Source organism: Nannobrachium achirus (assembly GCF_963921795.1).
Source record: "Nannobrachium achirus genome assembly, chromosome: 15".
Lineage (NCBI taxonomy): Eukaryota > Metazoa > Chordata > Actinopteri > Myctophiformes > Myctophidae > Nannobrachium > Nannobrachium achirus.
This window is the reverse complement of record NC_137822.1, coordinates 42,751,447-42,776,300: the sequence shown is the minus strand read 5'-3', so window position 1 is coordinate 42,776,300 and position 24,854 is coordinate 42,751,447. Positions and strand designations below refer to the sequence as shown.

The window sequence follows — 24,854 nt, the reverse complement described above, 5'->3', positions numbered from 1 at the left end:
ACCCTGCACCCTCCTCCCTCCACATGATCATAATAATATCTCAAACTGAGTTTGAAATGCATAGTCTGAGTTTGAAAAAAACAATAGTCACATTTTGAATGTCTGTTACATGCTGATGGATGATATAGTATATAGTCTAATCCAGTGTTTCTCAAATGGGGGTACGTGTACCCCTAGGGGTACGTGGGGGTACTGCAGGGGGTACGTGAGAAAAACTAGAAAATAGGAATATGTATTTTAATGTTATGGTTAATGATAAAACATTGACAGAGTTTGTGTGAACCTGCTCATCTGTACAAAAACAAATTACATCAATTACTTGACTGGTACAACTGTTGCATAGAAAGCAATGTTTATTCACCATTATGCTGTTTAATTTGAACGTATTGGCATTGGAACTGGACATTTGATGTCAATGTTGCTGTAGTCAGTGAGAAAGGGGGTACTTTGCTTTTGGAAATCAGTGTAAGGGGGTACTGCAGCAAAAAAAGATTGAGAACCACTGGTCTAATCCATAGCCATGATCTGTGGTTATGCACAACTTCTACCTCAAGATAAGGTCTTAACCATAGATCTCACTTCAATAAAAACACCACTATACAATATTTAGTTTTCTGTCTTCTGGTGCTTTTTTCCCCCTCCACTGACATTATTTTCTTGGGCACTTTAGTGTTTACACTACAATATCATGTTGTAAGTTGCAACATGACAGGGCAGGGACATGCTGGCCATTGGGAAAAGCGGGACAATTTCCGAACGGCCGGTTCATTCCCGGCCGGTCCAGGCCGGCCATTAGGAAAAAATGTAAAATAAAATGTCGGCTTCTTCGTTCCAACCTTGTATCTCCAAGTTTCAAATGTATAAATTTTTTCGCAAAGCAAAGCCCTGCTTCATCATACAAGGCCGTCGCACAAAAGTAGTGAAAACAGCCGATCTATAAGCACACAACGCCTTGCACCACAAGGCGTTGTGTGCTTGTAATGATAAATACAAAACAAACGGTTTTTGACATACAAGGTTTCCACCCGACAACGACGAAATATAACTCATGTACAGTAATTGGCCCTCTGGCTTGTTACTTGTCATGATCTGAAATGGCAAATCTTTGAGTAGCAGCAGCGCTATAGAGAGATATCTCTCTATAGCGTGCAATGAGGGCCTCTCCAACTCTTTTTCCCGGGCTGAATCAGGGGCCCAGCATGTCCCTGTGACAGGGTAAAAGGCCACAAGAGCTTTCAGAGGCTGAATTGTTGCGTGAGGCTTCATGTTTCTGAACAAGCAGGCTATCATATCATAATACGATAACAATACAAGTGGCTGAAGATGACTGCAGTGCACGTATTTGATATGAAAAATCTTTCAACTAGTTAAGATCAAAGATTGAACCATTTGGAAGGCGGCAGATGTGAACCTCTATATGGAAGTCAATAAATGCCAATAACTCGTCATACCGCTGACAACTGGAATGAGGATTTATTCCCTTCAATATAATATAATATGAAGCAGTCAGTGAATTAAACAGCCATTCACCATATGAAACAGCAGCAGTGGTAAGTAAAGAATATTGGATCATATTCTTTAATATGTTAAACAAAGATACAATTATCAATTCTTAAAATTCCACAAATAATCATTTTCATTAACCATATTTGATTCCACCAGTGGTTTTTGTCTGATATGTTTCAATCAAACAATGTATATTAATGTACAAATCCCTCTCAAAAAATATACGGTAATATTGTGTAAAAGCATGCAAGCAAGCAAATCATCACTGAAATCATCACCCCGGACTTCAAGCAACTCTGACTTCAGAATGTTGACATTTCTGTATTAATAAAATATTGTTTTGAGTGATCTCGTGTAATGTTACAATATGGTTTTGAATATTTCAAGGGATCTGTACCATTATGTATAATATACATTGTACTGTTTAAATGTAACTGTTGTTTGATCAAACATAATGCTAAAAGATTTGATGTTTTATGTTCCAAACTCTTTTTATGAGAATGGATCAACATTGAAAAAAGTTAACAGTGGATCACTATAACTCAGTAGGTGTGTTACTATTATTCACATCCAGATAAGTGGCTCAAGATGACTGAAAATTAAGTCTGAAATGCACATTTCTAGACAGATATGAAATGGCTCTCATTTACTATAGTTAAGATCAAAGTTTGAATGAGATAAATTCCAATAAATATCCATACTGCTGCCATTGTATAGCTCATACATTTTCCTGCCCCATGCTCTGTCAGCCATTAACACTTAAACCCAATAGGCCTATACTCAGGGAGAACTGCACAAATCAGCCTCCTGGTGGTGCTATAACTGGACGATGTGAAACATTTGGGTGAGAAGTCTGCTCTGGCCTCTCAGGAGTGTGTGCACAGTTTAATGTCAATCTGGAAAAATTGGTAGCGGTACTTCCCACCCTCCTTTATTTCCTCTACCAAATCTATTTGCTGAAAATCTACAGTCTCACAACATCGATTTGAGCTTGTAGATCTGCAATATGTGTCCTATGCTTATATGAGCAAATGTTGTTAACTGTGCTCATATTACAACCATTTCAGTAGTCAGGGCAAAGGTCTACTGTGTAATAAAAACAAACAATTCACTGTGTGTGTGTGTGTGTGTGTGTGCGTGCGTGCGTGCGTGTGTGTGTGTCCCTTCTTTCTTTCAGGGAGAAGAACAGAACAATAAACATTCTAAGATGGCCTCAAATGAAGGTCAATCAGTTAATGCTTGATAAAACATTGTACTGAATACAATTCAACATTTATTTCAGATAACTTATGAGTATTCCCCTTTCATTTCCAGGCCCCTCTGAAAAGCTCTCAGAGCTCAGAATTATATTTCTGGGACATAGATCTTCAGGAAAGAGTTCATCAGGGAATACCATCCTGGGTACAGAGCAGTTTGGGTTAGAGACAACAGCTCAGTGTGAGAAGAGACAGGGAGGCGTAGCAGGGAGACAGGTTACTGTTGTTGACACTCCAGGATGGTGGAGGACAGCCCCTCTAAACTCTACATCCGAGCTGATCAAACAGGAGATAGTTCTTAGTGCATCGCTGTGTCCTCCAGGACCACATGTTCTCCTTCTGGTTAGTGTGATCTTCTCATGTACTGCTGCTGTTTGTAAATCAGTAGAGGAGCACATGCAGCTTCTCGGTGACAGAGTGTGGAGTCACACTATAGACAACATGCCTGGCCACGCCCCCTACTTCCGACCGGAAGCCCTTTTTTGGGCTTGATCGTAGCGCGATTTCCTGTTTACGTTCATCTGATCTGATTCTCCTCTTAACTAATGAGACGGGATTGTTTTACTTTGTAATTTTACTTTGTAACTTATGTTAACAATGTCACTTAATGGCAACACTCATCCACTCTGCTGATAAATAAATGAGTTGTGACGATACACACCTGTTCTGCCATCATTCAATGTTATGAGTTGGAGGGAAAAAAAAAGAGATCTCAATTGAAACAATTGCCATAGGCTTTCTTGGGCGTATGCTTTTAGTTGACCTTGTACTAGTGTACTGTCATGAAACTACCTTTTTTCATATGCAAACTTCTTAAAAAATAACGCTATTTAAATTGTTTCAAAAGCTTTATACCCTGTATATATATATATAAAATGTCACAATGCGACATAGCTTTTTACACAATGCTGTACTCCCTCCAACTGCATGTCATATTATATGTTCGCCATTTTAAACTGTTTTTATTTTATTTGACACTTGCTTTGGCAATATAAACATGTCTTCTCATGCCAATAAAGCTCCTTTGAATTGAATTGATATAGGCCTACAAATAAACAGATTTGTGTATTTGAAAGCAAGCATTGAACCTAATCAGTATTTCATGGAAGCGAATGTTGTATGATTTCTAGCTAGCAAACCTTTTCCCTTCAGAACGCTGGTTGATCATGTCAAACGTTGTCATCTCCATTCTCCTCTGTTCTGGGATGAAGTCACAGTTGGCTTGTGTTGTGTGATATGCATTAATGTTTTTACAAATAGGCCTGTCAACAACTCAACCCACTCCAGAATAGACATAATACACATTAGCCCACCTATTATGTGCATCCTATGCTGTGTTCATTTCACTATATCACTGTAAATCATCGATTTAATCCTAATCAAGGCAATATAAATATCCATTCATATTTAATGCTCATTTAATCATTAAATCCTAAACTGTCACGTCAAAACAATTAATACATTTGGCTTTAATAGATACAAAAACAAACTGGATTAATTGAAAATGACAAGTGTTTAAAAGCATTCCTTCAAAGCATCATTGGGAACATTCCTTATCTCAATAACACAATATACAGTACAACATTTGAAACCCTCAACAGTTAAAAAAAAAAGGCATGGACAAGTCAAAGAAAAGTGTGTATAAATATTTTATTGCAATAAATATGATGAGGAGACCCTCACATCTGGCTTCATTGGTCCTGGACGTACAGTACAGGTCTGAAAGACAGAAAACAATTGCATTCACAGATACAACACAACAGCGAAGAGCTTGTATTTCAATTATAATCAATGTTGTGTTGTCACAAGTGAAAATAACTTGTACTTAGTTGTAACAAGAGTAGTCCCCATACAGTAAAAGATCGTAGCTAACAAGGCTAATTAGCTAGCATGAGAGTTTTACCTTGTTGTTGTTGTTGTTGTTGTTGTGAGTCGTGCTGCTTCTCTGGGGAGTTTGCTGAGTTTAGGATATGTTAAGGATGTCATCAATACTATTAACTGGTGTAGATAGAATAAAAACATCGAAGATAGCGGTGCGCTTGCATATCAAGAGACCATGACCGCAGTCACCGCACCATCTGACAGCTGGAAAAAAAACCTCCGTTGGTTTAACCCTTTCAGTTCATTGTCATAATCTTTTACTGCAGCGCTGGGCAGTGTTGCCAAAATTTGTGAGAGAAATAAGCCAAACAAGCCAACTCTTGCAATATAAATAAGCAAAAAAAACAAGATAGTTTAGGTAAATAAATTGACTTGGCAACACGTTTATATGCATGCCTGACAGAGAGAACCCGGAAGTTCCCTTTCGACTTGGGGGCGGGGCGTCCCTCCTGCAATCGGCCAGGAATGTTGTCTATAATACTGTTCACCTGTGGAGACAGGCTAGGAGATAAATCCATTGAGCAGTACATTGAGAGTGAAGGAGAGGCCCTCCAGATGCTTTTAGAGAAATGTGGAAACTGGTATCATGTCTTCAACAATGAGAACAGGGGTGATGACACTCAAGTCACAGAGCTGCTGGAAAAGATAGAGCAGATGGTGGCAGGGAACAGAGGAGGTCATTATGAAGCAGGATGTCCACCAACACCATCACCACTGCCACTCAGGAAGGCCAGAAGTAGAGACTTTCCACCCTGCAACAGTGAGTATTCAACACGTCATTTATTGAACACAAAGCTAACATGCTAATAATATACTAATAACAGGAAATCTGAAATGGTAAATGGAAATCTGCATAGCATAACACTTTTCTATAATCTTGGTCAGTGGTCATCATCAACTCTGATGGACGAACAAGGCGCTTCCACTTTTTGGTTTCTACAAAACGCCCACCTCGCGCTTGGGGCCAGACCGGTCAGCAGAAGACATGATAATGTGAATTCAAGCGACCGGGATGGTTTACCAGGCTACTTTTCTATAAACGTTTATGGTATTCACGTTGGTGTTTTTGATTCCGATATTCTGAATCTGAATGTTTCTTTAATATAAAATGTGCAACCACAAACATACGGTAGTTCAGCAACAATTATTCTCGTTCTAAATAAGAAAGAGAGGTTGCGCATCAGTGGAGTGCTAGACCCGCAAAGTCTAATATACTGAACATAAAAAGCAGGAATTGAAAGAATTCCTCCAATGCTTCGCTGAATGATGTGCCCACTTATTTTTTACATTCTGTCTACATATTGTTCTTACCAGAGTATAGTAGGCCTACTTATAGTAACTTTATTTTGCCGCGCTACTTCTCCCACATTTTTGGTGGCACGCACTTGGACCATATTTCAAATCGACTGGCTTCATCGGGACATGTAGGGGTGCATTTTGCTAAGAGATGTGTTATAAATATGGAGATGACTGACATCATAGATGACTGACATCATAGACCACATGAGACTGATACAGTATGTCCATATAGGCCCCATATGGACATAATGTGTCAGTGTCTAATGTCACTAGAAAGATGCAATTGGATATTGCAAGAGTAGTTACCGTGACGCGAGTCACACCAAACAAATTCTGTCTATGGGGAGAATGTATTCACTAATACATTAATGGCCATGTATGGAGATCTCTGTGTCAGTCCCATAGAGTTATAATAAGAATAGAGAGGATACAAATATCCCCGCCCGTCCACTTGCATTGAGTTGCTCACCCAGCGCATGAGGCGTTTTCACCCCTCCTTCGAGAAGCTAACCGCTGCAGCCTGCGGGAAGTCTGCACCGCACCCTGCAGACCCGCGTCTGCAGACCCGGGTCTGCAGACCTGCAGACCCCATACTACTTAGTGACTTGGACAGGGCGTCGTGGGGCGACGGTGAGATTCGATCTAGTGATCTCTGGCACTCAAGTCGGCGACGCTATCCATTCAGCCATCAATGCTGATGTTTATCGTGGGCTTGCCCAGGCCTTACGGCCTGGGCATAAATAGAACGATTGCATTCACCACGGCTTCGTAACTCGCGCGGCGCTCCGCCGGCCGCGCGGCCCTGGCCCGCTCTTCGCGGCCACTCGCGCCTGCGGCGCTCGGGGGCGAAGAGCAGGACCAAGGTCCGCTGGCCTTCGCGCCGCTTGCAATGTCGTGGACAATCGAGCGGCTCCGCCTGGCTGCCACTGGGAGCAGTAGAGAGGTTGACCTGGGTCTGCAGTGCTGGGTCTGCAAACAGGTCTGCAGACTCGCAGACGCCAGGTCTGCAGACTCGCAGACGCCTTCCCGCAGGCTGCAGCCGTTACTACTTGCCTCCTTCCGGGGAGTAAAACCGTGACGTAGTGGGTCTACTGTGACGCATTTTTCGTCATAATTTGTGTTCATGGACGCGCTTCATGAACGAGCACTTCCGGTATGAACGCGCGTCAATACAAAGAAGCCTAGACGCGCGTTCATGTGAGTAGACCCAACTGCAGTAGACCTACCTCAAAACGGCCAACATGTCCTTTTGGTTTCAGGGCGCCGCCAGGGTTCTGGGGGCTTGGGTCAGTCCTTGTTAATGTTCATGTTATGCCCATGTATATGGAGATCCCTGATGTCATCAATATTAAGCCCATATCTTGGAATGCCCCTAGTTGTGCAATATTTCTCCACAAGATACTGAAACAAACTGGTTGTTACTAAGCCACCAACCTTTCGTTTCAGTGAATGAGGAGCAGAGATGGTCTTTGATATCTTCCAGTTCAGGGTACGGCTCCTTGATGTCCATCTCTGAGTCTGTGGGAAGCTCAGAACCAGAACCAGGATTCTTCAGAAAAGGACAAAACCTGCAGGACAATGTTAAGAAATCAAAAGATCAGCATCCACAATGAGACTCACTAGAGAGTGGCTAGACTCTGTTATCTGTTATACTGTATTCCAACATCATTTGACTGTACATACAACCTAAATGATCTCCTTTAACTGCTTTGATCAACTGTTATTTTCTTTGGGTTTTGTAACAAGACTCAAAGGGGGGTAGATGTTTGTACATTTTTTAAAATAAGTGCACAGGTCATTCAGTCCTCAATGGAAGATTTGTATTTCTTTGGTAAAATATATGATGATAATTTATATTGTAGCAGTAGTGGCTCTGAGCCTATGCCTGGTGATTAACCTTTTAGGCTAGTGGTTAAGATATTGGCTTTCCATGTGGGAGACCTGGGGTTTGAAATCCTGGTCATTACAATATCAACAACATGTTCTGTACATGTATGTGGAGTTTGTGATCATTTCCGTTCAGAAAAGACAGGGTGGTTTCTATGCAAGATGCATCTGCACCAGAATGCATTCTAGAATGTACACTCTCTGGTTCTGACAACAAAACAAATGTTATAGTTTGTGTTGTATATAAAGGAAAGAAGAAGAACGAAAACAAAAACTACAGTATGTGTCATGTCTTATTGATATGCAGTATGCATGCTATTAAGAATTGCAGCACTAGGGGGTTGCACCTGAATGCAGTGGTGTAAAGTAGGCTACATTTAATCAAGTAGGTTACTTAATTTGAAACGTTTAGTTATAGTTACTTTGAAGATTTGGATTATGATTACAAAAAAATAAGACATTAACCACTTCATCCCTATATACTTGGGCTATTTGAAAATAGCTCACAACAGATCTATATTTAAAAAATATATTTGTAGGCCTATACATTTTTAGAACGATTATGAAATGACATTCTGCATAATGAGTATAGCTACTTTAACTTTTGGTCATTTTAACTACAGGCTACTTTTGTACTTTCACTCAAGTACATTGTTTACAAGTAACACGATTCCTAGTTTCCTACATTGTGTTATTGATACTTTTACTAGTAAAACTAGTGAAACATTGGAGCCCTTCATCCGCCACTGCCTGAGCAGTGCAAACATGTCAACTAAGTCCTGGAAACTGTAGAACAAACTAGACCTCCACGGCTCCACCTCCCTCTCTCCTCCAGCATGGAGACAAGGCTCTGCACCGGCCTGTTACTAGGTACCACCACAGGAGGGCACCAAAGGACAGGCAAGCGTAGTAGAGGCTTCTACTGCCGCCTCGTGGTCAAGAGAGGGAACAATCACTGGCAGCATTCTGACTAAAAATCATAGTTATTTCATAGTTATTTGTCATTATCGTCGATATCACAACAGTTATATGTTATCATAGACTTAAAATATTCTATAAGCTGAAACTCCCTAAAGTGTGTAAAAGAAGTCCCATGGTATTAACTTTGAGAACATATCATTTGACCTCCTGCTGCTAAAATACATGCTTATTTGTTTTTAGACCGGGATCCAATTCACTTCGCAGTTCCTAGATCCGGTTTAGAGCGGATCCGGAAACGGCCTGTACGTGCGTTGCATGAATGTGTGTGGCGGTGGCAGCGGGGGCGGGGCTCTAGACCGGATCTGAGCCCCGAGCAGCCAATAGAAACCTTGGATTTCTTTTTCTGGCTTCATTATACTCCGTCCGTACGGGCGGTGTCGCGCGCAGAAAATAGCCGATCTACAAGCTCACAACGCGTTGCTTTGGCGACGCGTTGTGAGCTTGTAGATCTGCTATTTTCTTACAACTCCGGCTACTAGCACCACTGGTGCCATTATTCAAGATGGCGGACTGACTGAGTGTTGAAACAAACAGATTCTCTGCGAAGAAAAGACAGCTTTTATCTTCTTTAAAAGACAAAAGCATTCAGGGAACAACAATGACATTGTTGTGTCGACATCTTTAATCAATGTGTTCTTGACCGGGACGACAGGATATCCACGAAAGGAATGGAATAAAACAGTTGTTTAAGGTAAATATAAAATGTCCCTGTGTACTTATTTGTTGGCTACACAGAAATGCTACAGCACTAGGCTTTTATGTCATTAGTAAAGACAAGGCTATTGTTATAATTAATGTATTATGAATTATATTTGCATGGTTGTAGCTAAAGCTGTCTCAAAACCATGATGTTTATTTCGTAGTGTTTTTGCTGTAGGTAATTATACTAATTTATCTCGTGTTCTTTAAATGCCAAGCTTGCATTGTTTGGTTTGGTTAGGAGGTAGCTGGTGTTTTTATTCCTTTATTATATGTGTATTACTGATATATATATATTGTCTTATCCTATATTAATTGTTTTATTTATTTATTTATTTCGTCATTTGTCAGGGTTAATTTGTGCTCCCTCGTACCACGGTGTTGCTTGCCGAAAATAGCTCACTGCATGGTAGGCTCACATGAGCTTGTCCTGTGTGTGTGTGTGTGTGTGTGTGTGTGTGTGTGTGTGTGTGTGTGTGTTTGTTTGTGTGTGTGTGTGTGAGGCTTTAATGACCTGTTGCAGAGAGGCTGAGCCTCTTTCATACTGATGTTTAGTGGACCTGAACATGAGGATAGAGTATTATTACACATTTGGACCAAAGTTTGCCCACAAAGTATAACTCTATAGTGAGTGAGGGCATAACAGTGTTATAACAATATATATATATATATCTGTTTATCTATCTATCTGACCGGTTTATTTTGTTATTTCAAATTCTAGACAAATTATATACAGCCAGGGTTCCTATGGTCATGACATTCCTGGAAGTATTTTGAATTTAATAGAAAAAAATGTTTCCAGTACTGGAAAAGATGGAATTTAGTGGAATTTATCAAGGGTCCTGGAAGGTCCTGGAAAAAATAGCTATGCATTGTCTTTGGTTATTGATTTTGTTAATACCTCTGAAATGACAAATTAAACATTGGCCAAATTGTCAAATATTAGAGGCATAAATTGTGAAAATAGCAGATCTACATGCTCACAACGCGAGGCGTTGTGAGCATGTAGATCTGCTATTTTCACAATAGAACCGTGTTATATAAAATTCCTCAACTCCTAGTGCTCGTCAGGGTGGGGGGGTCCCCAGTTAAAATATGATTATTTTGGGGGGCATGGCCTGAAAAGGTTGAGAACCACTGGCATACACTACCTGTCTTTGGGCACTGCGCATAGGAGTAAGCAACCTGTTATTGAGCTGAATTATTGTTATACAGTCCTGGAAATTGGGATAAATATTCTGGAAAAGTTTTGGAAATTAATTGGTAAAGATGTGTGGGAACCCTAAATGTAGATTAGTGACAAAAACACCAACACTATCGTAATTTTTTGTATCACCCAACATCAATGGAATTCATGCCAGGAATACACAGTGATAAGGAAGGAAAGCTGAGGAAGTGGAGTTGACTTTGAAGGGGGAAAATAGCACAAAACAACACAAAGAACTTATTATCATGCTGTTTTCAGGAACCGTGTGTGTGTGTGTGTGTGTGTGTGTGTGTGTGTGTGTGTGTGTGTGTGTGTGTGTGTGTGTGTGTGTGTGTGTGTGTGTGTGTGTGTGTGTGTGTGTGTGTGTGTGTGTGTGTGTTGTGCCAAGGAACCTTTCCTGGTCAGAAACAAATATGCTTCCCATCCCAATATAATGCATTATTACTGTAGCTTAGCTCTGCCGCATTTTGTATCCGTGTGTGTGTTAGCCAAGACAAAACAACAAGAGACTTACCATCTGCGGATGAGAGTTGGACACCTTTAGTTTTAGGAGGCCAGAATCGGGTTAGAGAGAGTCTATTATTTCCATTGGGAGAGTGAATGTGAACACTGCTTCTAAACCATTCTTTAGCTCCAGTTTTCCACGGTCACTGAACTACATATTGGACCCGATCCATTCCTCACTCAGTCACAACCCACAACCTCACACTAAAATGGCTTTTTCCAGAGACACAAATCAGGAGAAAATCTATTTCTTTATTATAGATCTTTCTCAGCCAGAGCTGTCCCGCAGCACACCTCTCGTGGTATCAAGCGCCAGTAAACATCGCACGTTCGCTAGATCAGACACTTTTTTAAAGATTTGACTTCAAATGCGATGGTCCAGCTTCATAAATTAACCATATTTGGTTGTAGTAAGTAGTAACTAGTGAAAGTCAGGGTCTAAGAGGATGGTTACTGAACTTCATGTGTCCGGTCTGTGACATTTATGACACATCTATGACCTGTGAGTCCACGTGTGGTCAAGGTTTCAGCTTGATCCGACCGCTGTTGACCTCCATTATATATTAAAAAAAGGGTAATATTTAAAAATAAAAACATGGGAAAAATGTTATAAGGAGATACTCTCTTGACCTACCGGCGGCGTGCAAGAATTTTGTCTCACAAGTCCAGACACACACACACACACACACACACACACACACACACACACACACACACACACACACACACACACACACACACACACACACACACACACACACACCATCTTCTAAACAGCTGGCCTCTGGGGCCACTTAACTCTTACGTCTAAAATGACCTCATGGTGTAGCACTCTTGCCCTAGCCTTCCAGGCCTATGCAAAGGTTAAAACGTGTGTCTACATGTTATGTAGACAAATGCCATGTACATTTGTAGACCTGGCATCCTATAGTCTGTGCGTAGTTTCAACGCACAGATTAATTTATATCAATATTTTTTATATTATATTAGACTGATCAGTTCTTGGTTTACCCATCATCCTAGAATACTATTTCTATGCATTTGATGTGTTACCTGTCCTCATGTGTACCTTGCTTTTTGCAAGTCGCTCTGGGTGAAGAGCGTCTGCTAAATGCCTACATAATGAATTGTATTTCACACTTGTTGTGACTGATCATCACATATGAATGTTTTCTAGGGAGTGGAGGAGAGAGAAGCCCCAGCATGGACAGCTTCTTGTTGTGACTGATCATCACATATTAATGTTTTCTAGGGAGTGGAGGAGAGAGAAGCCCCAGCATGGACAGCTTCTTCAAGGCTGCTGTGTGTGATCTGGACCAGCTGCTGGATGACTTCGAGCTCCACACAGGTAAGGGTGGGACGATAATCACTATTATCGACTGTTGTGATAATAATCGTATCATGGAGATTTAATTTATCGTGAAATTGTCCTCCGTCATGCAGTGCAGGGGTTGACACTAAGGTCTCAGAGGCACTTGCCACACCGGGCAAGTACAGGTCATGTTCTACTTGCCCGAAGGTAATTCCCACTTGCCCGAAAAGTAAATCGTCCATTATAAAATGATAGGTACGATTTTAATTACCGCTCAATTTAACACTTATTTCTTTACTTTCTGGGGCTGTGCGATAAAATGTCATACCTCAATACCTCCAAATCCAAATACACCAAATACTTTAGCTATGATTGAATATGTCTATGGGTTAACACTTGTTATTTTTTTATTTTTAAATGTAGCAACAGTAAAAACAGCACATTATAGGTAAATAGTGCTCTTATTTTACATTCCACAGACCAGAAGACACAGCGCACTGGCCACGTTCAGGTGTTTAGACAGATATCTCGTGTTGTGTTTATAGACATTTGTGTCCCCTCTCAAATGAGCAATTGCCCTGTCGGGCAACCTGAAAGCCAACTTCACCTGCCCTGATGTTTTATTTACCTGCCAGGGGCAGGTGGGCAAGCCTTAGTGTCAATGCCTGCAGTGGGATTAATTCACCTTTTATTTGCCGAGCTGCATATCTGGTACCATTTATACCCTCTATAATTGGAAAAACAGACCTGTACATTTTTTTTCTTTCTTTTTTTTCAGATCTCTTTGCCAAAAATAGACAATCTATAAGCTCGCAACACGACTTGTTGGGAGCTTGTAGATCTGCTATTTTTGGCAAAATGTTCTGCCCCAGGATAATGAATGTTGGGGATATTTTGATTATCACGATAATAACGTAAATCATTATTATTTTGGTCACAATGACCTAGTCAAAAAACAGACATAGTGTTTTTTATCACACCCGTGGCATCAAATGGCAAATTCAGGTTGTTCGGGACGTTACCTGAGGTTATCTCTTAAACCCATTAAGACCCGAGGCCGATTCTACAAATGCCTTCTAAATCAGTAGTTCTCAAACCTATTTGTGCCAAGGACAGCAGACCCAAAATGATCAATTGAATTGGTCAAACTAGAAATATGTTGAGAGGCATCTTCTATACAGGGTTCCCACGGTCATGAAATTCCTGGAAATACTTTTAAATTATAAAAATATTTTTCCAGTACTGGAAAAGTTTTGGAATTGATCAAGGGTCCTGGAAGGTCCTGGAAAAAATAGCTTTGAAAAAATAACATTGGCCAAATTGTCAAATATTGGCTGAAATTGTGAAAATAGCCGATCTACATGTTCACAACGCCTTGTAACGCGAGGCGTTGTGAGCATGTAGATCTGCTATTTTCACAATAGAAACGTGTTATACAAAATTCCTCAACTCTTAGTGCTAGTCAGGGTTGGGGGGTCCCCAGTTAAAATATGATTATTTCAGAGGTCACGGCCTGAAAAGGTTGAGAACCACTGGCATACACTACCTGTCTTTGGGCATTGCGCATAGGAGTAAGCGACCTGTTATTGAGCTGAATGATTGTTATATAGTCCTGGAAATTGGGTTAAATATTCTGGAAAAGTTTTGGAAATTAATTGGTAAAAATGTGTGGGAACCCTGTCTATAAAACCCTCAGTCCCGCCGCTAGGCACAGCCAAGCCGATTATCATCATAATAATAACTAATATTTGCTCTGCCTAAATAATCATGGCATGCATGCGTGATGCCTGATGTGTCCTCAACGTGCATGCCGGTGTCCTCACTGCTCACTGTGCTCAGAGCTGAGCGGCCCGTCTATCAGTGAGTGTGAGCAACGTGAATGGTTGCTGTTACCGCGTGCAGAAGCAATCTGCAATCTGTTTTTAAGCCAGTTACAATCGCGATGTTTCATAAAGGTAAAGTTTAAAGCCTCAATCTATGAAGTCTTCATCTGGTTGGCAATATGTGGAACAGCAGGAACCGTATTACTAAAACAATAAAACATCATCATTTTACATATTATGTTAATTGTTTAGGAAACAGCGCTAGTGTGGAGGAGCTCCTTTCGCACATCACATAATACAACCTAGGGCAGGGGTGGGCAACTTTGATGGTGGCGAGGGCCACTATATTTCCACCTTCACTCCAGAGGATATTTTTGCTTCTTTTGAATTGGAATTCTGAATTATTTTTTGTTATTGTTTAATTGGAATCCTGAAATGTAACATTTTGATTTAATTTCAAACACATTTAGTTATAATTCATGTTAACTTTATGAACCTAAATACAAATACCTACATTAGACATAAAAAAATACATTTGAATAATACTATACTAGTCATTAAGCTACTAATATAGACTGACGGAATTAAAGCAAGTCATGTTTGGAATTGTAACAGCTGAAATCAATAATATATCAGTATTCGGGTATTAACCAGCGGGCCACATTAAGTGAAGGTGAGGGCTGCATGTGGCTAGGGTTGGAGGCGGTAACCGCCGTACCGCCGTACCGCAGTATACCGAGGTCTACCGCGGTGTCATTGTGCTTACCGCGGTAAAAAGACAAAAAAAAAGGTCTATTTTTTATTGGAAAACAAGCGAGTTTTAAAACGGGGGAGAAGCGAGGACCGCATGCGCTCCATGCCGCTCTGCTCTGGGCCGTGTACCACACGTTGGAAGCCACATACGTCACTCAAGACACAGACCTCCTGCACACAGTGCATGCACAGGGCAGGAGAGTACGGAGCACAACTCTATGACGGAGCAGCATAAACTTTCTTTGTAATCCACTCGACACAAGGATGTTAATACATACCTTGTGTTGTGGCATATCTTTTTTTATTCATACGGATTACTGGCGGAGCGCGGGCCGCGTGGACTAAAACTGAAAATGAAACTATTTTACTTTAGCCACGCGTCGCACGTTGTGCCCCGTTCGTCGGCGCGTCGGCGATTTTATAACCTTTTCTGTCAAGTCTTGTAACTAAAACCTATATATAGCAGCACTCAATCACTGCGATTTGAGAGTTGAGACGTGACGTGAGTTTACAGAATCACTGTACACGATCTGACTACTCTTCCTCTTCTGGTTTGTTCACACAGCTGTTTGTGTCTGAAAAGCCCAAGTAGCTAGCCTACGTTACTATGGTAACCCGACAGCGACAGTGCAGATCTAAAAGCTCAGAACGCGCCGCGGATGCGATGTGTTGTGAGCTTGTAGATCTGCTCCTTTGAAAGCCAGACCCGCTGTGCTGTACGGAGAAGTATAACTCGGGCAGTCAGGCTGTGTCGCCTCTCCACTGTGGAGAGGCGACTTTTGGGAAGATGATTGCAATATTTTGGCTTATCGCCGAAACTTAATTAATAATACGGGGGTGCGGTAATTACCGCAGTACCGGCGGTAAATGGGAAGACGGTAATCGCGGTAACAAAATGTCCATACCGCCCCAGGCCTACATGTGGCCCCCGGGCCGCCAGTTGCCCATGTATGACCTAGGGTATTCGATTTTATTGTGCTTTAATCCATGTATGTCTTTCTCTCATTGTGTTTCTGACCCCAGATGAACTGGACTGCAAGTACCTGAAGCCCCCCTCCTACCCCTACTCCTCCCTGGGCTCACAATGCTACTCCTCCTCCTCTGGAGACTCCTCCTCCTCCACCACGGTGGCTCAGAACCTCCCTGACCTCAACGCCCTGCACTACGACTCCGCCCTGCGCTCCTCCTCTGACCTCCACCACTACCCCCCTACCTCCACCTCCTCCACCGGCCCGGGGGAGGACGAGGAGGGGAGGGGCGGAGACGGGGAGGTGAGGACACTTTTGTTTGGCTCTGCACTATTGGGTTGTGTTGGTAGTTAACCTCGCGTCACCAGGCTTTCTCGGGGGAAAGCCTGGTGATCGTTTACAACGGGCCGTTTGATCCGGTCTAGGCGGAAACCACAAGCAGAAGAAGCGGCTTCGCTTTGTTTTCGTTCCCCCTGTTTGTTTCCCCAATCTTATTAAAATGCTCCAGTAGCCTAGTGAAGTCTTGCCAGACGCTACGAGTTGAACTAAAAGATGCATATACCAAACGAATTTTCCAAAAGAAAATCTACGCCGCATCAAGGGGTTTATTAGGTAGGCCCTAAAAGTATGTCCTTGAGTGCAGGGGAATATCTTGGGTTAAAACTGTTTCCGGTTTGATAGTTCCGGCCAAAGTGTTGTCCATCTAGGACTACAACATGGCGTAAAGTGGTTTCCGCTCCCGACCGGATCAAACCCGGAAAAGTGAAGGGACCCTAGGCTAGTTGGTAGTATTGAGTATTTTGCTTTTGTTTGACATGGCGTTGAGATACTTGCACAGCAGTAGCAGTAGGTCCCGATTGTGACATCACAATCGGGACCTTTCTCAGACAGCCCGTTCTGAGACCTGCTTACATAGATCTGCCCATAAACTGAGAAAGACACAATGGTCAGAAATAGGACTTTGTGAGGATAGAACTTGCTGGTGGGACACCCTTTTTTGGGTGTACCAACATAAAAATTGGAAAAATTCAAATTCATGGTGTAGCCCCTTTAAGTATTGTGTTGTGACGTGACACATGAGTGTTGACTGTTTTTGACACTTTGTGTATATGTTGTTCTTTTTATTGTGCCTTGCTCTTTTTTACTGTACACAACAGTACTGTTCTCTTTCTTTTCATACTTCTCTGTAACCCTAAACCTGAAAGTGCTGTGGTGCCTCTGGGCGACTGATTTTCCCCCCTGGGATAATAAGGATATCTATTATCTATTTATCTATCTATCTAGGTGAAAGGTGTGACCGGGGTGGACCTCCTGTCCTCGGTGGACTGCCGGCCGGCCAAGTGCTCTGCTCCTCCGTGCCCGGACCGAGCCCTGAAGCCTGTGTGTGACCTGGTCAGCGACACCACCAGCTCCGCCCTGCTGGTCAACAACAACAACAACGACCGCCACGACGCCTTCGGCGAGCTGGACGTGGCCGAGAAGCGCATGGAGGAGGAGGACGAGGAGCTGCTGGTGGACTTCGGCAGCCCTGTGGTCACTCTGCCCACGCAGGACCTGGGGAGGCTGAGCCTCTGTGCGGGCGGTTTGGATGACGAGCGAACGTCTGGTTCGCTGCTGGGAGGACTGGAGTCCCTGGCGCCGCTCGGTGGATACGGCGCCTCGCTCAGCCTCCTAGACGTCATCCTCCCGGCGGCGGTGGAGCAGCGGGGCTGTGAGTCCGCGGACGGCTCGCTGTCGCAGAACACCACTCAGTCTGCAGAGAAAGAGGCCGAGGAGGACGTGGATATGACCTGCATGATGATGAACCAACACGACGCGGAGCCCTCGCTAGACCACTGCGAACGGAAGAGCGCCCACCTCGCTGCCGATAACGTAAGAGACGATTTGGCCGCGGCGCGGCACATAGAGGACGAACCCCAAGACTGCGACGACGAAAAGCCACCCGCCTCTCCCGCCACTCCCGATCCCTCGGCGAGCGAAGCGGGCGGCTTGTCTTGCCTGCCCATAGCCGTGTCGTCCATGTGCGGAGCTCTGGTGAACGCCGGAACCCCGCGTGACGATGACGAGGACGAATGTGCACAGACGTCCGCGGGGCAGGGCGCTCAGATGTCTGAGCGCCGACGGGTGGATTCGCTGTCAGCTCCGGCCACTGGGGAGCAATCGGATACGTCCGGTTCAAAGATGCTCGTAAACGAAGCAGGAAGCGGTGGCTCTAGTGTGGTTTCCACGGACGGTTCGGTTGTAGCCGCCGGAGTAGCCGAAGCGCTCGCCGTCGTCTCCCAGACCCACAACAACGTTGCACATTCCTCCAGGCCTCAGCGGCAGACCGCGGACAGCGGCGGTGTGTCGCCGGCAGAGCAGCAGCAGCAGCAGCCCGGTCCTTCTGAACCTCCCGCCGCTATCGACGTCGACCCCTCGCCCCGCCGACCGCCCGACCCGACCGTTCCCAGACACAACCCCCCCTCCCCCGGCTTCGTCTTCGACTACCTGCCCGAGAGCGAGCAGGCAGAGCTGCTGGTGACGGACGAGGAGCTGGACGCCTTCCTGCAGGTATGGCTGCAACTAAACCATTATTTTCACAATCGATTAAGCCATTCAGAACGGGTACACATTATCGTGTATCATTATTTTATGCTTTAACTATTGAAGAATAGCAGATATACAAGCTCACAGCGCGGCACCGAGTGCCGCGCTGCGAGCTTGTAGATCTGCTATTTTTGAAAAATCAGCTTTTGAATCCTTCTAAGGTTTTTTGAAAAACCCTATGTTTCTGTGTCAGCAATCTGGCCAGCCATCGTCAAAGAAAAGGTCCTTTTCACTTTAACCCAAAATGATATTTATTTGGCCACGGACCCCCATCTCAAAATATTTAGTTCCAGGGACCACCCAGAAGCAACATTTTAGTTTTTTGAGTTTTTCACGACTAAAAAAAAATAGCAGATCTACAAGCTCGCAGCCGCGCTGTGAGCTTGTATATCTGCTATTTTTCACTGGTCAAAGCATTCAATAATTCTAGGCCTAAATGGGTTAATCGGGTGATTATTTAAAATCGATTAATTCATTAATTGGATTATGGCACTTAAAAACAATTCCAGCAATTAGTTGCAGATTGGATTACGATTACTAAATGAGTTGGCAACTAATTTAATAATCTATTCGATGAATCGATTAATCGTTGCACCCCTTCCTGCAGGCCCACTCGGAGGCGGAGCGGCAGGGTGAGGCGCTCTTCTACCAGAGCACCTTCGGCCAGTGGAGCCAGGACGAGGGCTTCTCCGAGGGCAACGGGGACCGCCAGGACGAGGGCTTCTCCGAGGGCAACGGGGACCTGGAGGAGAGGCTGGCAGAGGAGGACCTGAAGAGCTGCGCCAAGGCCGGGCCGCGGGAGGAATGCGAGGGTCTGGCCGCAGCGGCGGCGGGGGAAAGCGGTAAAATAACGTGCGTGGCCGCAGAGGGGAGTTTTAACTCCACACTGTCCTCGCTCTCCCGGGACCCCTGCGGTCCGTACCCGAATGAGCCGGAGCTCGCGCCCACCACAAGCCCCTCAGACACTAGCAGCCCCACACAGTCCCAGCACCGTGGCGGTCTGGAACCATCGCAGTCCTCCTCCTCCTATGGAGGGGCGAGACCCAAGCAGCCGCACTGCCAGGCTCCCAGATCTCCCCCGATGGCGGGAGAGGAGCGACAGACCCCCGCTGACTCTTTAGAAGACCCGTCTCCTCCCGTAGCCGACCAGGAGGACCGCCTCTCCTCTCCTCCTCAGCCGAACCCCAGTCCCGCAGATGTTGGCGGGCCTCCTCCCTCGGACAGCAGCGAGCCCAGCCCTGCGTACCGCCCTCAGGAACACTACGAGGACACCGTGGCGTACGACGAGCTCTCTGAGCCGCCGCCGTACCAAGCGGAGCCGCCCGGAGAGGAGGGGGCAGCGGTAGCAGCAGCAACAGCAACGCAGGAGGAGGAGGCGGAGGGGCTGGGATGCAAGCAGCCTAACTGGGTACCGGACTCGGAGGCCCCCAACTGTATGAACTGCTGGCAGAGGTTCACCTTCACCAAGAGGAGGCATCACTGTCGAGCCTGCGGGAAGGTATGTCAATGTCCTGTTCAGAAAATAAAAGTCTGCACACTGTGGCAGTGGTTCTCATAGACCTTTCAGGCCGTGACCCCCAAAATAATCATATTGTAACTGGGGAATCCCCACCCTGACGAGCACTAAGAGTTGAGGCATTACAGATAAGGAGATGAGAACAAGTGCGCTTCCTCTGATTGCTGCCACTGATTTGGGTAGTGGGTGCTCAGCTCTAAGGTACAACTGAATTAAAGGATCCACAAAAGTGGAAAAAGCAGCACACCAGAATGAGAATACAAGACAGGCTCAGATGTTGAGTTCCATTTTATTATGAACGCTGACGCGTTTCGGCACGAGGGCCTTCTTCAGAGCAGGTTGAAGGCATTACATTTTGTATAACACGGTTCTATTGTGAAAATCGCAGATCTACATTCTCACTACGCCTCGTGCTGCGAGGCGTTGTGAGCATGCCATGTAGATCGTCTATTTTCACAATTTCTGCCTCTAATATTTGATAATTTGGCCAATGTTTAATTTGTCATTTTAAAGTCCTTAAATGGTCACTTTAAGAATGTGCAGATACCCTCTATACCAGGGGTGGGCAATTATTGTTTCCATGGGGCCACATAAACAACAGAAAATATAGTGGAGGGCCGGGCCAAAAGGCAGTGCTCCCCGCAAGATGTGCTCCCCGCAAACTAAACATACAGCCTTACCTCAGACTTCAGTAAATAAATACCGTAAATCACCAATTAGTAGCCCGGGCGTTTATTTCGCAAAATGGGGTCGGACCCCGGGCGCTTAAAAGGGACCAGGCGGCTATTGGTAACAGGCTTTTATTTATTTTGGCACTGGCCAGCACTGGGCCATTATTTGGTACATTTTTCTTTCTCAAACTATATAATAGTATTAATAATCAAAATGTTATAATAAATGTTATAATTATGATTATTTGTATTATTTTAATTGTTACCAACACCCAGAAAATAGCACATTTCGATCTATTAGACCAAACCTCATTTAAAAAATATCAAGAGTGTATGAAAGCCTTTTTAAAAAATATTTATAGGTCTACTATACTATGGGAAACTTTCTCCAAAAGAATCAATTACCGCATGCCAGCAAAGACGGATCTAGAAGTCAACGAGTCAACGACCCAATTAGCGCAGAAGTCCTGCAGCTGCGGTGCTCTGACTGGACTCGCTGACATGACCACTGAACAGCTCCACTATCCTGACATTAAACCATTTTGGTATTGCATTATGATTAAGCCTTCTGCATTCCCCTTGAACCTCAAAATAATGGATTACTTCTTCAAAATGTGGACTGGATAACAAGAGGCAGCAACAGTAGGTAATGACTTATTCTGATCCAGCTGTTCTTTATTGGCCAGTCTTTCTCCATCACAACGTTTTGCCATTAAAGTAGGCCTATGCAAACTTTGCATTGTAGCAACGTTTTAGACAGTAATGAATGGTGGTCAGTGCGCAGAGAGCAGCAGACTCCTTTTTTCCTCTCTCTTTTTTTGGTGTCCTTTGGCAATCTGTTCCCCGACGCACAGACAGTGCGTCCTGCGCGTAATGGTAGCGCAGCACTGGGCTGGGCTGGGCACCATATACATTTGGCTTAGAAGTGTCTGTCCACAGGGCTGTGAGCTTGTAGATTTGCTGTTTTCAGCGCACTACCGTCATGCAACATATGACCCGTAGCGACGCACAGCGAGTGTGGTGCGTTGCAACGTGCTGTCACAGCACTGCTGTGAGCTTGTAGATTTGCTGTTTTCAGCGCACCACTGCCATGCAACATAAATGACCAGTTAAGTTGAATAAATAGCAAATAATACCAAACAACCAAACAAATAATAGCCCGGGCTCTTACATAAAACATAATAAGGATAATATTAATTGCAAATAACGGCCCAGGCGCTTATACGAACCGTGCGCTTATTTGAAACAGGCGTTTATTGCGCAAAATGGGGTCAGACCCCGGGCGGATATATGGGACCCGGCGGCAGTTTGCCACCGGGCGATTAATTGGGGATTTACGGTACTTATTAAAAAAAAAAAAAAACGGGCATTCGGCATCGACTTTTCTTTTTTTAGCCACTTTAGCCATTTTTGATGGGTAAGGTAAGGCAGGTCGTCTTGACTTGTGACCAGTCTGACCACCTGCTTGTTATTGATACAATGATCCAATGATCACGCACACGTGCTGATGTACGCATTGCATCCATATGTACGTGAATACAAAATTGAAAAATAAAAGCAATGCAGCTTTAGTCCATGCATGAGGTCAAATTAGAAAATGAGTTTCTTTTGTAATTTGTCATTAACCCTACAGAGTGAGAGTGAGAGTGAGTGGTCAGAGTGAACCCCGGACCGCACAATGCCCAGGTCTGCTCTATACACTTAAACTTTACTAGCCCTTACCCGTTCAAAGATATGAGCTCCAAAATGATGTGCAGTGTGTGGGTTATGGGATGTGCACTGTGCATACAGTATATGAGGGATGGAAAGTAACTTTAACTGGTGCTTGCATGATAATATGTAGGAGCATCAATGTAAGAAATACCCGTTTCGTTTAATGGCCCCCCCCAGCCCGCCCGCCCACCCGCCCACGCACACACCCGCCTGCCTGCACACACACACACACACACACACACACACACACACACACACACACACACACACACACACACACACACACACACACACAGAGAGAGAGCTGGTTAAACATGTTGCCTCATGCTAGATGCAGAATAGATGAGCCTCAAGCTAGATGCAGAATAGATAGTAGATACACCATAAAAATGCTAATATACAGCATACGATTTGTGAAAGTGACAAACGGGCTTCACAGTTATGTTAGGTGTGTTCATATGCTAATTGTGATGCGATTTCAGATCAATTGCTCCAGCCACTGAGGAGAAACGCTGTTTCAGACAGACAGACAGACACTCACTCAGACAGACATTCGCAAAATTATAGTATAGATGTTGGTTTATTTACTGTTGAGTGAGAAAACAGTGTTTAACATTAAGTTAATCATCTGGGTGGGGACCCCCCAAAATAATTTGGGGTCCCGACTCCCGACCCACAGGTTGAGAACCAGTGGCTTAGAGGGCAAAGCTTTATATGGTTAACATTTAGACTAAAAAGAAGGCTTCTTCAGACTTTTTAGAAGACCTTTTTTGTCAAAAATGTTAACAAAATCAACAGGAAGAGCTGTAAGCCACATTCTGCAGCCTTTTTGTTTTGAATTGCCTGTGATTGTCGTTGGACCTGTACCTACACTCCAGTGGAAGTACCAGTTTTCTTTTATAGTATCGTGCTTATTTTTCATAATGCACTGCCTTCCTCTAACCATATCGTCACTGTCGGAACCTCGTATCTCCAAGTTTCAAAAATGTCTAGGTTTTTTCGTAAATGTAAAGTCCTGCTTCAACCATACAAGACTGTCTCACAGTCACAAACAGTGAAAATATCCGATCTACAAGCACTCAACGCGTTGGGTGCTTGTAGATCAGCTATTTTCACGACTAGTTTAAATCATTTTTAAAATTGTCAATAGAAAATGAACGGTTTTGGACATACAAGGTTTCCACCCGACAACAACCATATGGTATTTCTAGGACTATTAGACGTTAGGCAGGCAGAGATTCCTGCGATTTATAAAATCAGTTGTTAGTTCTCAAACGTTTTCGTGCAAAATACCCCCAAAACAATATGCATTTGGCTGCGGAACCCCCCTCTCAAAAAACATGTTGTGCCAGACATGCCCAGAAGCAAAGATTTGAGTTAAAAATGTGGCATCGGGGCATACCATCGGGGCATACCACATAGGCATTGATGCCTGACGGCGTCGCCAGTTCGATTCCCGATCCGGACGACCTTTGCACTATGTCACTCCCCGTCTCTTCTCCCATTTCCTGTCAGTCTACTGTCCTATCTAATAAAGTCATAAAATCCCCAAAACAAATCTTTAAAAACAAAAAAACAAAAAAAAACGATGTGCCACACCACAGGCAGACACCGACATACATACATACGTACTGTACATACTCAGCCGAACGCAGTACATGCGCGCTCTGCCGGCGCAAGTAAATATGGTTTGAGAACCAGTGCTGTTTTAACCCCCAGTTATCCATGTTTTAAATGTCATGGGGATCCCAAATCTATGGACCTGATGTTGAGGACCAGTGTTATCACTCTACTTGGGGCTCTATTTTGACTGTCTTGAGAACCAGCTCTTATGCCTTAAGTTCAGACTTTCCACCCTGCAGCTTTCCTAACTCTAATTCGGGGTAATGCTTTTCAGAAGATGCGAGTGATGTCATCTTGTAGTTCCAACGAAAGGTTTGGTGGTCGGAGACAGTATGGACAGGCCTTTAAGTTAAGGCATAAGAGCTGGTACTTAAGACAATCAAAATACAGCCCTAGATGTTTTCGGCACATCATGTTTTGTCTGGTGTGCGTGCACGTGTGTGTGCGTGTGGTAGATCATTGTGTATTGTCCTTGGATACATTTTTATGTGAGAGTGGCAGTGAATGTTTTTGTTTACATCAAGTTACACGAGGAATGTTATCATTGATCCCCCATTGTTTAATAGGCCTAGAATTATTGAATGCTTTAGCTATTGAAAAATAGCAGATATACAAGCTCGCAGCGCGGCACCAAGTGCCGCGCTGCGAGCTTGTAGATCTGCTATTTTT

General features: G+C 43.9%; 1 protein-coding gene across 2 annotated transcripts in view; it reads left to right on the top strand.

Annotated features, from left to right (window-relative positions):
• The first annotated feature begins 9,339 nt into the window (after positions 1 to 9,339).
• Positions 9,340 to 24,854, top strand: part of zfyve16 (zinc finger, FYVE domain containing 16) — a 66,025-nt gene continuing 50,510 nt past the window's right edge. For both annotated transcript variants that reach the window (XM_080743295.1, XM_080743294.1), the window contains exons 1-5: positions 9,340 to 9,501; positions 12,473 to 12,568; positions 16,132 to 16,379; positions 17,361 to 18,626; positions 19,270 to 20,160. In XM_080743295.1, coding sequence (XP_080599421.1) covers positions 12,499 to 12,568; positions 16,132 to 16,379; positions 17,361 to 18,626; positions 19,270 to 20,160 — 2,475 coding nt within the window. In that variant the 5' untranslated portion in view covers positions 9,340 to 9,501; positions 12,473 to 12,498. The remainder of the gene's footprint in view (positions 9,502 to 12,472; positions 12,569 to 16,131; positions 16,380 to 17,360; positions 18,627 to 19,269; positions 20,161 to 24,854) is intronic.